At 44.3% G+C, this 13,020-nt stretch overlaps 1 protein-coding gene across 1 annotated transcript in view; it reads right to left on the bottom strand.

Annotated features, from left to right (window-relative positions):
* Positions 1 to 13,020, bottom strand: part of LOC119720272 (helicase SKI2W-like) — a 28,161-nt gene that overhangs the window by 13,516 nt on the left and 1,625 nt on the right. Inside the window, exons 2-11 of the mRNA XM_038189912.1 lie at positions 11,591 to 11,712; positions 10,691 to 10,797; positions 10,393 to 10,510; positions 8,932 to 8,992; positions 8,281 to 8,409; positions 7,010 to 7,323; positions 4,562 to 4,690; positions 2,668 to 2,813; positions 1,863 to 2,012; positions 853 to 937 (exon numbers count right to left, since the gene is read on the bottom strand). Coding sequence (XP_038045840.1) covers positions 853 to 937; positions 1,863 to 2,012; positions 2,668 to 2,813; positions 4,562 to 4,690; positions 7,010 to 7,323; positions 8,281 to 8,409; positions 8,932 to 8,992; positions 10,393 to 10,510; positions 10,691 to 10,797; positions 11,591 to 11,712 — 1,361 coding nt within the window. The remainder of the gene's footprint in view (positions 1 to 852; positions 938 to 1,862; positions 2,013 to 2,667; positions 2,814 to 4,561; positions 4,691 to 7,009; positions 7,324 to 8,280; positions 8,410 to 8,931; positions 8,993 to 10,392; positions 10,511 to 10,690; positions 10,798 to 11,590; positions 11,713 to 13,020) is intronic.

Below are 13,020 nucleotides of genomic sequence, written 5' to 3'. Positions count from 1 at the left end.
AGCTATACGCGGCGTCGCGCACTGATCCGACGAATTATAGCAACCGCGCGCGCGTGTGCGTCGTTCCAATACTTGTGCGCGCTGCGCTGAATAACGAACTACTAATTTAAATTTTCCTACGGTGCTTCTTAAGAATCACCGTTGGAAATGCCTTCTTTCGTTGATTACTTCAAAATGACAGCTTCCCTGAAAGAATAATTTCACAGGAAGTTTAGTTCCCTTACTATCTTTCAACCAAGTTTGTTTTTCAACAGTAATTACGCAAGTTACTTTTCGGATGGCTGCAAATGATGGACTATAACTTTAAATAAATGAATTGTCGTTTTGCCTGTGACAAAACGCCTAGAGTTGCTGCATGATTCGGAAGAAAGTCGGGCAAATTTATTTCCAAAATGGCGGGCGGAGATGATTCAAAGACTGCTTTGTGATCGAACGGAAATCATACACAAACAGGTGTCGTTAAAGCTGAATTAGTTTGAAACATTCTGCAGCTATGCAAAGTTGCGGCCAAATTTATTGAGCAGCTGCGCAATAAATTTCTTGCTTAAGTTCTACGCCTGGCGTAAGTTACACACTGCTTCATGAAGTCGGCTGCAATGTTTTATGCTTCCGAGCTACAATGCCAAATGCACTATTTTTAGTTTTCGAACATAAACTTCTTGCTTAATAAATTTCTTGCTTAACTTCTACGCCTGGCGTAAGTTACACACTTTTTCGTGAAGTCGATTGCAATGTCTCAGGCTTCCGAGCTACAATGCCGAATGTATGTTTTAGGATTCGAACCCAGAACCAGTACGTTACGCGCAACATCGCTAGTGCATCTGGCCGATGATTTTATTTCGGGTAACTTACCTCTGAATCATTGATGTAATGAACTTCATCAAAGATCACCCATTCCAAGTCACGTATGATATCTGATCCGTTGTACAACATCGACCTGAAACGCACGAAAAAAAGAAAAACACACAGCTTTACCGTTTTTATCTTTTTACAAACTACAGCGACCAGTGATGAATGTTTTAGAGTGTAAGTTGACCTCAAAAACCTGCAAGATTTTACGACAGTTCAACACATCCGGGCACCGTGTATAGGATCTTTAACGTGTGTGACGTCCTATTTTTTGCATTTTGTGTCCTGACTGGGCCCATTCTACCAATGGCAATAAATGGGTATTTTGAAAGAAAAGAAAGCATTACAATGCACAACATACTAAAAATATTGCGAAATGAAGAATACAATAAAAGAAAGTCATTTCCAAAGATGAGTCAAGCGACGCATTTTTTGGAAATTTTCGTTCGTAGTTGGTTTGTAATTGGGCGAATCCGTGACTGGGTGGGCGCAAGCGTTGACACGACGCACGAGCGCGCAGGTTTGCTACTTATTCGTCGGTTCAGTGCGTGACATAGCATAGCTGCAATCGGCTGAATGAGAACGTGTTCCAGATGCCGATTTCGGGCGCAATTCAAAATATGACTTTGCAACTTTGAATTGAAATCAAGATGCTAGAATATTGTTTTCTCAGAGTATTCAGCATTCATCAGGTTTAATAGTTGTTAAGCACCCATCTTAAGATTCCTAGCACTTTTGTTGCTTCAAACGAAACAAATGTATAAATGACAAATTATGTACTCTACCTTAAATGATATTTGGAAATGTTGCTAGGTAACAGATAAAATAGCACAGGATTAAAATGGGCAATGTTATGGAACGGGTAAGCACAGAAATCTGCTAAGCACAGAAAGTATTTGCTGAGCAAAAACGGGTTACCAGCCAAAACGTCATGCATTTTGTATCAGCTGTGACTGGTTCCCAGTCGATTTCTGCTTAGCTAATAAACCAGCTAAGCAGTATTTTCTGCTTACCTCAAAATCTCCGTCGTCATGATGAGACAAGACGAGTCCGTTTTGATCTGGACGTCTCCGGTCAGCAGACCCACGTCCCCGCCGAAGGTTTCCTTGAAATCCCGAAACTTCTGATTGGACAGGGCCTTGATGGGTGATGTGTAGACCGTTCTGCGGAGTTGTTGATTGGTCAGTTACAGATTTGAAACCTATTAGTCCCTTTACAGCCCAAAATAGCCCTGCCTGATACTCCGTGTACTGCCCCAAACCACCCTGCCTGTTACTCCCTGTACTGCCCAAAACACCCTACCTGTTACTCCCTGTACTGCCCCAAACCACCCTTTCTGTAACTCTTTGTACTGCCCCAAACCGCCCTGCCTGTTACTCCCTGTACTGTCCCAAACCACCCTGCCTGTTAATCCTTGTACTGCCCCAAACCATCCTGCCTGTTACTCCTTGTACCACCACAAACCACCACAAACCTCCCTGCCTGTTACTCCCTGTATCGCCCCAAACCGCCCTGCCTGTTACTCCCTGTACTGCCCTAAACCACCCTGCCTGTTACTCCCTGTACCGCCCCAAACCACCCTGCCTGTTACTCCCTGGACCGCCCCAAACCACCCTGCCTGTTACTCCCTGTGCGGCCCAAACAGGAAAAAAAATAAAAAAAATTTTGGATGACCAAAATTTTTGATCAGTTGACGTGATGGCATGATTAATCACTGGTCAACTATCATGTGACTGATCATGTGAATTGATGAGTCACCTGATCAATTTGTGTTCAGGTGACTCCCTCAATTCAGTACAAGGATAATTCCTGTCTTACTTTGTCAGATGCTTGAGCGACAGCGCGATGGCGTACTCGGCGACCACCGTTTTACCAGCTGAAGTATGCGCGGCGACAAACACGCAGTCGTGGTTCTCCAAATGGATGACCGCCTGCTTCTGAAACACATCCAGCTGAAACGGCCACTGCACAAAAATTTAAAAAAAAAAACATGGTTGAAATGATGTCATCTCTTTTTGTTATTTCGTCTCAATTCTCTGGGTCCCACAAAAAATGCATATGCACCGTAGCTCCAACAACTGAAGTATAATTGAACATAGATAATAGATGGGGCGCTGTGGTCCAATGGTTACGGTGCTCAACTCGTGTGCCGTGGTGCATGGGTTCGAATCCTGACTGTGGGAACATGGTGCTTGTGCTCTTGAGCAAGGCACTTGACCATTATTGCTTCATCCTTCGGTTCGGACGTAAAGCCGTAGGTCCCATGTGTTGTGAAATGCACGTTAAAGAACCCAGTAACACTTATCGCTAAGAGAAGGGGTTTGCCCTGGTGTTTCTGGCAGTGGCTGCAATGTGCGCCGCAGCACCTTGTAAACCATTATAAGGTGCTACATAATGGGTCTCATATTTCTCATACACTTTATTTACCTTTCTTTGATAATTGACATAATTTTCAGTGCCTTGAGTACCTAATTGTTGGTAGATACGTGCGCTATATAAGACTCCATTATTATTATTATTATTATTAAAATGTTCATTTTCATCATCATCATCATCATCATCAAGTCGACTCTCGTGGGACTGCAACAAAGGCACGCCATACGTCACGGTCTCCCATGGCCGTCCTGATCTCGGCTGCAGAGGCTAGCCCAGTATCACGACGCAGCTGGTCCACGTAGGTTAGCGTCTGCCCACCTCGAGAGGCTACTCCATGAGTGGGTTCCCATAAGATGAGTTCGCTTGCAGCTATCTCTGGATGCCGAATGCAGTGACCAGCCAATCGCAGATGCCTAGTTCTGAGAGTTGTGGAGATCCTTGGCAGGTGGCCATAGAGCACCTCATTCCTGACTTTGTCTCTCCAACTCACGTCTAGAGCCATCCTCAGCATGCGAGTGTAGCAGCCACCGAGTCTAGCCTCTTACTTTGTACTTAGTGTCCATACCTCAGAGCCATGGAGTAGGATGGACTCCACGGATGCACGGAACAGAGCTCGTTTAAGTTTATCTGGCATCATGGACCTCCGGATCTTCTTGAGGTTAAAACCCTCCGACGCAGTAACTCGCCCTTTTGGGGACCCAATTTGGTTAATTACCTTAATAAAAAAAAATGTCAAACCAATTCTGGGGATCTTCCATCTAATCCTAGCCAGAGACACCCACTACGGATATATGCAGTCACCTTTAGTGTGTGACCCCGGGTCAGGCATATCTGAGCCTGACAACCTGGGCTGCCCATATACACGTGCACAAAACAAGATCACTTGGGGGTAGCCAGTGCACGACTTGACCACAGACTATGTATACAACATCTGTTTCCTGTCAATGACCGCCTTATTTATAGTCTACAGAGATGTCGAGATTGTGTACATATAGATACAGTGTTGTGTAGCCTCAAAACAAGGCGCTAAATATCTGGGTCCACGGAGGGACCCCTTACTGTAAGCGTGTTAGTAAATGGGCTTTCTGCATCGGAGGGGTTTACAAGCCTTCCAAGCCTGTGCTTTCCTTACTGTTCAGTTAAAGAGTTACAAAAACCCTCAAATGGTTCTATAGTTTGGTTGTGGAACCCACTGCTATATCAGACTCGAACCAGCCAGCCGACCATGGCAAGCTCAGTGGTTGAGTGGCAAGATGTCTGCACTAGTAAGCAGGAGGTCATGGGTTCGAGTCCCACCCGAGTATTAGCTAGCAAAAGCTTTGAGACATTCACTCACCTCTTTGGCAGGGGCCGGTACCAGTCTATGGAAGTCGCTCACCGGGTGGGAGATGTCCACGTTGACTGCCCACTGCTCCTTAGTGAGCTCCGCCCCCTCCTTCTTTGGTTGCCTGGTAACCATCATCTCCTGCAGAGCAAATCAACAATTGCATTCCTCTGAGTTTTACTTTTGCATTTTTCATCACGAAAAAATTTGTAAGTGTGGGGCCAAAGGAATATTTCCACAAACCACTGGCTCTGCACATGAACAGTAGATGACGCTATGTGGCAGTGTTGTAGTACTCATACTCATACTTGTACCCAGGATCATTTTTTGGTACTCATACTTAATTGTACTCATGGAAAATTTGACTTGTACTCGTACTCGTACTCATATTTCATACTCACAACAAAGCACTTGTAGTCGTACTCGTACTAACGGAAACAAAAGCTACCTCAGAACTGTACTTATACTCATGGCAAAGTACTTGTACTCATTCTCATACCAAAGTACTCATACTCATACTCATTAGGCCAAAAAAAAAAAATATTCGGTCTCTGGTCAGACCAAAGTTCCGGAATTGACGCGGCCACGCAGCTTTTTTTTTTTTTTTTTTTTTTTTTTTTTTTCTTCAAGCTTGGATTGTACAGACAAGGTGGGGTACTATTTTGCTTTTTTGGTGTCCTCATGTACATTGGTGTCCTCCATAATTTGCCTTGGTGCTTTTGATCATTTGCCTTGGTGCAATTTCCCATTCCTTGGTGCTCTTTGGTAAAAAAAAATTGAGGAGGTGCGGAAATAGAGGGCGCTGTTGGATCTACCGCGGAACATTTTGGAAAAAAAAAAGATCGACGCGCATGCTTAAAATCGACGTGCGCGCTGACCAGAGACCGACTTTTTTTTTTTTTGGCCTTACAAAGTACTCATACTCCTATTCATTACAAAGTACAGTAAACTCCGGCTAAGACGGCACTCTCGGGACCAGAGAATTTGTGACGACTTACGCGAATGTCAGCTTTTGCTGCAAGTCGTCATTTCGCCGACTTACACAAATACACAAATTGAATCACAGAGTGGAAAAAATAGATTGAATTAATGGCCTATGCGCATCTGTATCTGGATCATGCAAACAAAATTCATGGCTAAAATTCAAAGGCTTTGATTTACCCTGGTTTATTTCTACATCCATGGTTGATTCCAGCAAATATATCCTCAATGTTTATCATCACAAACAGGCTGTGGTATGGATCACAGAAAGTAATGCATGTACATGTACATACGTATGAAGCAAGGACGGCGCGGCCGGCTAGCGTTAACAGTGGTACAATATACAGATCGCTTGCATACTGTATGTCCATATACATGTAGTGTACATTGTGCACGTACATGTACGTACGTGTACAGTCACAAATAAAATGTGTGCATGGTACTGGTACAATAAGGGGACCCCCAAAATGAACAGAGCGCATGCGTGCAGTCGAGAGGGGGTACTGGTATTGATGTGCTATTGGGAAAACCCCTTTTTGATCGCGCACGTGTAAGCGAACGATGCACACAATGTACAGACTGTGCATGAAACAGTGTACACGTGCGATTAGTGTACACGTGCTGGCCGATGCATCAATCACGGGCCGTGCCATTGATAAACAGATGTCAGTTAGCAGTGTGTGGGACTTTTCACTCAACACTTCTTGCAAACCGCAGAGCACGATGCCGTCTTAATACAGAGGAATTTTTGTGGTTTTGAGGAAATGGGACTGAAAGTTACATGCCCACATAGGCGAAATGGCGGCTTACAAAGGCCGACTTAGAAATGAATATGTCAGCGGAAATGCATTAGAGACAATCTGGACTTTCGTCAGACGGCCGATTTTACGCGATATGACGGTTTATACGATGTCGGTTTAGCCGGAGTTTACTGTACTCGTACTCATGTAAAAGTGCTCATACTCGATACAAAGTACTCCTACTCATAACAACGTACTCGTACTCATGGCAAAGTACTTGTACTCATAATTGTACTCATGGCAAAGTATTCATACTCGTTCTCATGACAAAGTACTTGTACTCGTACTCATGGAAAAAACTTGTCTTGTACTCATACTCATGACAAAGTACTCGTACTCATACTCGTTCTCATGGCAAAGTACTCGTACTCATGCAAATGTGCTCAACTACAACACTGCTATGTGGTCTAATCACAAAGAGCCAGTGAAGGACAGATTGTTGACGGATCACAAGTACATCACAAGTCCAGTCACAAGACAATCGCAAGTCCAGTCACAAGTCACAGTGGATGAACAATAACAAAGGAAAGCCCATATGTTGACTTTGGACAGGGTATCTTGTGATGGATTTGTGATGTCTTACGATCCATCATAAGATTCTTGTGATGTCTTATGATCCATGAAAAAATTCTTATGATGTCTTACGATCCACTTCAAGACACTGCGACTGTCTTAATACCTTTGGCAACATTTTGTCTAAACTCTCGGCTGCTTCCTTGTTGACTTCATCCGCCTCTTTTCTGGAATCTCCGCCCACCTCCGATGCGTCCCCATCGTCATACTCGTCCGAGTCGTCATCCTCCTTGTCAGAGAACGCATACTCATCGCCATCGTCAATGATCATGAGGTCTGTCAATTTCAGGATGTGGGACGCCGGCTTAGAGGGCGCTGTTTCGTTGGGCGTCGACCGGTCGGGTGTGTCTGTTTTGACAATGGTCGGCTTGCTCTCGAATGCCATGCCATTGGTCAGACCCGGTGGCATGGAGAGGAGATCTGGATACAAAAACCCAACCATTGCTATTACAACCTTATCATCCCAGACCCTTCAAAATCCACTACAAGGTTTTCGGAAGATTTTGTAGGATTGAAAAAGGTTGGAACCAGCAACTTTCTCACTCAACTTTTACATGGTTACAAAACTTCCGCGATCTCCCTGGCATCCTGGCAGTTTGTATACATACATGTACATGTACAGGAAGTCAGTAAGAACAATTTTCAGTGACGACCTTGATTGTCCACTTGGCAGGTACCAGTTCTCAGTTGAATGGGGAGTTTGGGTCGAATGGAGAGTTTGGGTGAGACACTGGCCTAACATATGTTCGAGTCATTAGTAATACGGAGCTGAGCTCTCCAGAGACCTCATAAACATCCATATTGGAAAGGATTTTTTTACGTCGGCCTTCTCTCCAAAGACCACCTTTTAAGTTTCGTTGAGATTGATGACTGAACTTTACAGTGAAATGGAACACCCACACACCTTAGCACGTTTTTTTATGGCGTAAATCAAGGATTTTCTTTTGTTCCTCTTCCCTTTTCCTTGTTTGTACTCTAACTTTTTGGCAACAGCTCTCATTGACTTTGTACACGTTTTCCAACCAAGGAATCTAGATTCGGTTTCTGTCCTCAATTCATCAATGATGTTGCACGTGTGTGTCCTCGATTTACACCATGAACATGCACACATACACGCACAAGTGTGTATTTGCCTGCAATCGGGGACCCCCTATTGTCCCTCTTTTGTTTGTACCTGAACTTTTTAGGAAGACCTCCCATATGTTTTGTACATGAATCCAAATTGGGGACCTCTTGGGAATTGGGGACCCAATTGTCCTCTATTGTTCAACGTCCCCTATTGAATGCAGTTCTAAACAAACTCAGACACATAGAAGGAAATACGCCCAGCCCAAATATCTTGACGTAAGAAGCGTTGGTATTTTCTCAAATATTTACCATTCTCAAAGTCAATGTCCTCGTCGTCCTCCCCCCTGGCGTGAATGGTCTCTGCCGACGGCTCGTCTATCCCACCAGGCCAGAAGGGGAAGTTTGTGGAGCTACCACGCACCGACTGGGTGGGTGGGCCTGGTTGGCGTCGGAGGGACAGAGAGTTTTTAGCCGTTGAGGCTGTACCCTCCATTTGGACCTGCAAAATCAACATTCCATTCAAAATTGTATTTTAATGAATGTTTAGGCGAATGCAAATGCGTAGTGAATGTGATATCACAAAAGTTTTACTGTGAAATTTGCTTAGGTTGTGATGTGTCCAATTTTGCTTATTCGCAGCGCCAATGCATCTCAAATTTCATTTTTGCGTTCCCTTTCGTGAACCAGCCTATAGTCTGCAAAACAAGCCAACAGCTGTCCTGAAAATAGTCTCGGTTCCAGACTTTCTGTTAAGATTGCATTTCTCTAATGCATGCTGTTCCATAGAAAATTGACAACCGAGGAAGCTATCAACACAATCCACTCACGTGAGGAGACTAATATCAAATGAGTCTAGTCTTCTTTTGCTTCATCAAGCTGCAGATCTGAAACCTTTTTTTTTGAGGGGTGGGGTTTGGGTGAGGGAAGGGCATCTGAAAACTAAGAACTGGGTGGGTGGGCCTGGTTGGCGTCGGAGGGACAGAGAGTTTTTAGCCGTTGAGGCTGTACCCTCCATTTGGACCTGCAAAATCAACATTCCATTCAAAATTGTATTTTAATGAATGTTTAGGCGAATGCAAATGCGTAGTGAATGTGATATCACAAAAGTTTTACTGTGAAATTTGCTTAGGTTGTGATGTGTCCAATTTTGCTTATTCGCAGCGCCAATGCATCTCAAATTTCATTTTTGCGTTCCCTTTCGTGAACCAGCCTATAGTCTGCAAAACAAGCCAACAGCTGTCCTGAAAATAGTCTCGGTTCCAGACTTTCTGTTAAGATTGCATTTCTCTAATGCATGCTGTTCCATAGAAAATTGACAACCGAGGAAGCTATCAACACAATCCACTCACGTGAGGAGACTAATATCAAATGAGTCTAGTCTTCTTTTGCTTCATCAAGCTGCAGATCTGAAACCTTTTTTTTTGAGGGGTGGGGTTTGGGTGAGGGAAGGGCATCTGAAAACTAAGAACAGACTGCCCAACCGGCCGGCTAGCAATTGAAATTTTGAAAAGATGGGAGGCTGGAGTGGGGGTGGTGCTGGGGGTTGGTGGTTGGGGTTGGGGTGAGGGTAGGCTATCTGAAAATAAAAAGCTGGGGAGTGGGGGCTGGGCTGGGGGCGGTGCTGGGAATTGTGTGGGATGGGTTGGGGTGAGGGTAGGGTATCTGAAAATAAAAAGCTGGGGTGGGGGTTGGGCTGGGGTGGTGCTGGGAATTGTGGGGGATGGCTTGGGGTGAGGGTAGGGTATCTGAAAATAAAAAGCTGGGGTGGGGGTTGGGCTGGGGTGGTGCTGGGAATTGTGGGGGATGGGTTGGGGTGAGGGTAGGGTATCTGAAAATAAAAAGCTGGGGTGGGGGTTGGGCTGGGGTGGTGCTGGGAATTGTGGGGGATGGGTTGGGGTGAGGGTAGGGTATCTGAAAATAAAAAGCTGGGGGGTGGGGGCTGGGCTGTGGTGGTGCTGGAAATTGTGGGAGATGGGTTGGGGTGAGGGTAGGGTATCTGAAAATAAAAAGCTGGGGTGGGGACTGGGCTGGGGTGGTGCTGGTGCTGGGAATTGTGGAGGATGGGTTTGGGGTGAGGGTAGGGTATCTGAAAATAAGAACAGACTGCCCAACTGGCCTGCTAGCCATTGCAAATTTGAAAAACTGGGAGACTGGGGTGGGGGTAGTGCTGGGGGTTGGAATTTCTGGGGTTAGGGTTGGAATTGTGGGGTTTGGGGCTGGAATTTTGGGGAAGAGGGTGGGTATGGATGGTGTCTGAAATAATAAGAACAGGCTATCCAACCGGCCATTTCAAATTTAAAAAGCTGGGATGCAGGGTAGGGGTACGGGGGAATTGGGGGGTGGTACCTGGGCTTGGAATGGGGGGGGGGGGGGGGAAATAGGGGAGGGTGGTGTTGGGGGGGTTTGACCCTCGAACTATACCTCCCTAAATCCAGTCAGCTCTCCCGTTGTCGGGTGTCGTTCAACCTGCAAAGTGGTCTGCACAGGGCATGATGGGACCTTGTACAGACTGCATGGGTCTGCCTTACGAGGCCAAAACCTGGAATAAAATAAAATGAGAAACAACTGACATTTTGGGGGTCAATATTGAGCTTTGTCCTTAGTGTAAGTCTCAATTCGACGATATTCTGGAGGTCGCAGATTCATACCCCGCCCAATTAATTAACGTCTTAGTTTATTTTTTTTTAAAACTGTTTTTAAAGCAAATTTAAATATCCACCTTTGAGCCGCTTTGACATCGTGGATGGGGAGTTTCTCCGGTCGGTCCAGAAACTGAAGTGTCTTGACTTTCAGATCTTGGAGCACTGGCGGCAAGCCATTGGGCAACTGGGAGTAAAATACGGACGGAAAAAAAATCCTGCGGTAAAGCACTGTTTCTAAATTTCCCCTTAAAGCCACAGTCCATCATTTGCAGCTATCCAAATAGTAACTGACGTAAATATTGTTGAAAAACATACTTGGTTGAAAGATAGGAACTAAGCTCCCTGTGAAATTGTTCTTTCTGGCATGCTGTCATTTTGAAGAAATCAACGAAAGAAGGCCTTTTCAACAGTGCGTCTTAAGACGCACCGTTGGAAATTTCCGTTAGTAGTTCGTTTTTTATTCGGCGAAGAGCGCGCAAGCGTTGACACAACACGCACGCGCGGTTGCTACAATTCGTCGGTTCAGTAAGCGACATCTCATAGCTGCAATCGGCTCAGTGAGAACGTGTCTCAGCGGACGCTGCAGGCCCAATTCAAAACATGATTCAGCAACTTGAAATGATTTGAAATTGAGATCCTAGAATGCTGTTTTTCTCGAAATATACCGCTGAAGCTGAGCTGAACCTTCGGTCAGGTTAGTTGTTAAGCAACCTTCTTTAGATTTTGAGCATGTTTGTTGCTTCATACGAACAAAATACACACATTACAAATGATGGACTAAATCATGTCTCCAGAGGGTACGGTGTATCATTACCTTAAATAACAGGTAAGTAGCTTAGATTTCAAATTTATTTATAGAAGGCCCAAAAAATTGAGGTTCTTCAAATGCTGGGCAATTTCATAAATCTATATTGTAGGAAGTTTCGTCTGCACTGAAGGCTCCACAGAGCTAAACGGCTCAACTTTTCTGGCCCTACCGTCGAGAGTGGTGCTGGTCCAGTGCTTGGGTCGCTTCTCGGCACGGCTGTCACCTGACCAGTAGACCCAAGCTCCAGCAGAGAGAAGTCCAATCCATCAGGGCTGTCCTTGTCTGTCAAATCTGAACAGAATAATTTTACAAGCATATAATAATACAGTGGCTATCGCTACGGCAGGCAACCGTCTGGTTCATTGACCTGTCAATATGCAGCATCCACATCTTTTGGCCTCCGAACCACACTATCAAAAAAATGGTTCTTTGACTTTGTTTCTATTTAAAAACAAAATCCTCCAAACCCCAGATCACTAAGACTAAGAGAAAACTGGATGTATGCAGTGTATATTTAGCCAGGTCCGGCTTTCTTTTGGTAAACAACGTTTTTGCCTGATAGGCACTGATATGGGCAGTGCCTTCTGCGCCAACATTTGTTGTGACTTCGTATTCACAAGATGGGAATCAGACCATTTTACAATTTCGGACTTTACTTCCCTTTTAAAAAACAAATTGTCCAGAGCCAGCAATTAGAAAAAGAAAATGTAATACTCTGTAATTAAATGTTGAAGTCAATTTAAAATAGGGCCTATATAAATAAAAAAAGAAAATTCTAAATTTTTTTGGATGAAAAAAGAAATTAGAAAATGTTGCTAGCCATTTCGTTGAACATGTTGAGCCAGGGATCTCTCACTCTAGCCCCATAAATGTGGCCAATTTACTGGACTACCTCCGTAAACAAAGGCCACACTTGGAACATGTACCCAAAAACTTTGTCATATTTTGATTTTCACATTTAGACTATATTTGTAGTTTATTTACGCTTTAGAAGCACATTCAGTCTTTCACCATCTTGACAGTGATAGCATTTTTCAAACATCTATTTTTCATGTGATTTCGTGTTGTATTAACTTGTCATTCATTGTCATTTAGATAATAGATATGCAAACGTGTGGAAACGAACCTGAAAATTACATGAAATATAAAGGTCTGAAAAAGTAGGGACTACTTTTCTATCGCTTTAACGAGGCCGAGGGTGAGTGTGCTTCTAGACTAAAGCCTTGTATAAACTACAAACAAAGTCTAAATGTGAAAATAAAAATTTGACAAAGTTCAACATTTTTGGGGACTCTCACTCACTCTAGCCCCACTAGTGGGGCCGCGGTATGCTACGCTGAACCTCTGATCAGCGCAGCACACCGCGGCCACACTAGTGGGGCTACACTCACTCATGCGTCAAAGTTAGCTTGAGTAACTCCAGCTGACATGCTCCTAGCCCCATAAATGTGGCCTATTTACTGGACTGCCTCCGTAAACATAGGCCACACATCCACATGTACAAAAACGTGTCGCACTTTGCCAAATTTTGATTTTCGCATTTAGGCTTAGTTTGTAGGGTTTTTTTGCTTCAGAAGCATACTCACCCTCTTTATAGGC

Source organism: Patiria miniata, unplaced genomic scaffold (genome assembly GCF_015706575.1).
Source record: "Patiria miniata isolate m_02_andy unplaced genomic scaffold, ASM1570657v1 HiC_scaffold_9, whole genome shotgun sequence".
Lineage (NCBI taxonomy): Eukaryota > Metazoa > Echinodermata > Asteroidea > Valvatida > Asterinidae > Patiria > Patiria miniata.
This window is presented reverse-complemented; position numbering and strand designations above follow the sequence as displayed.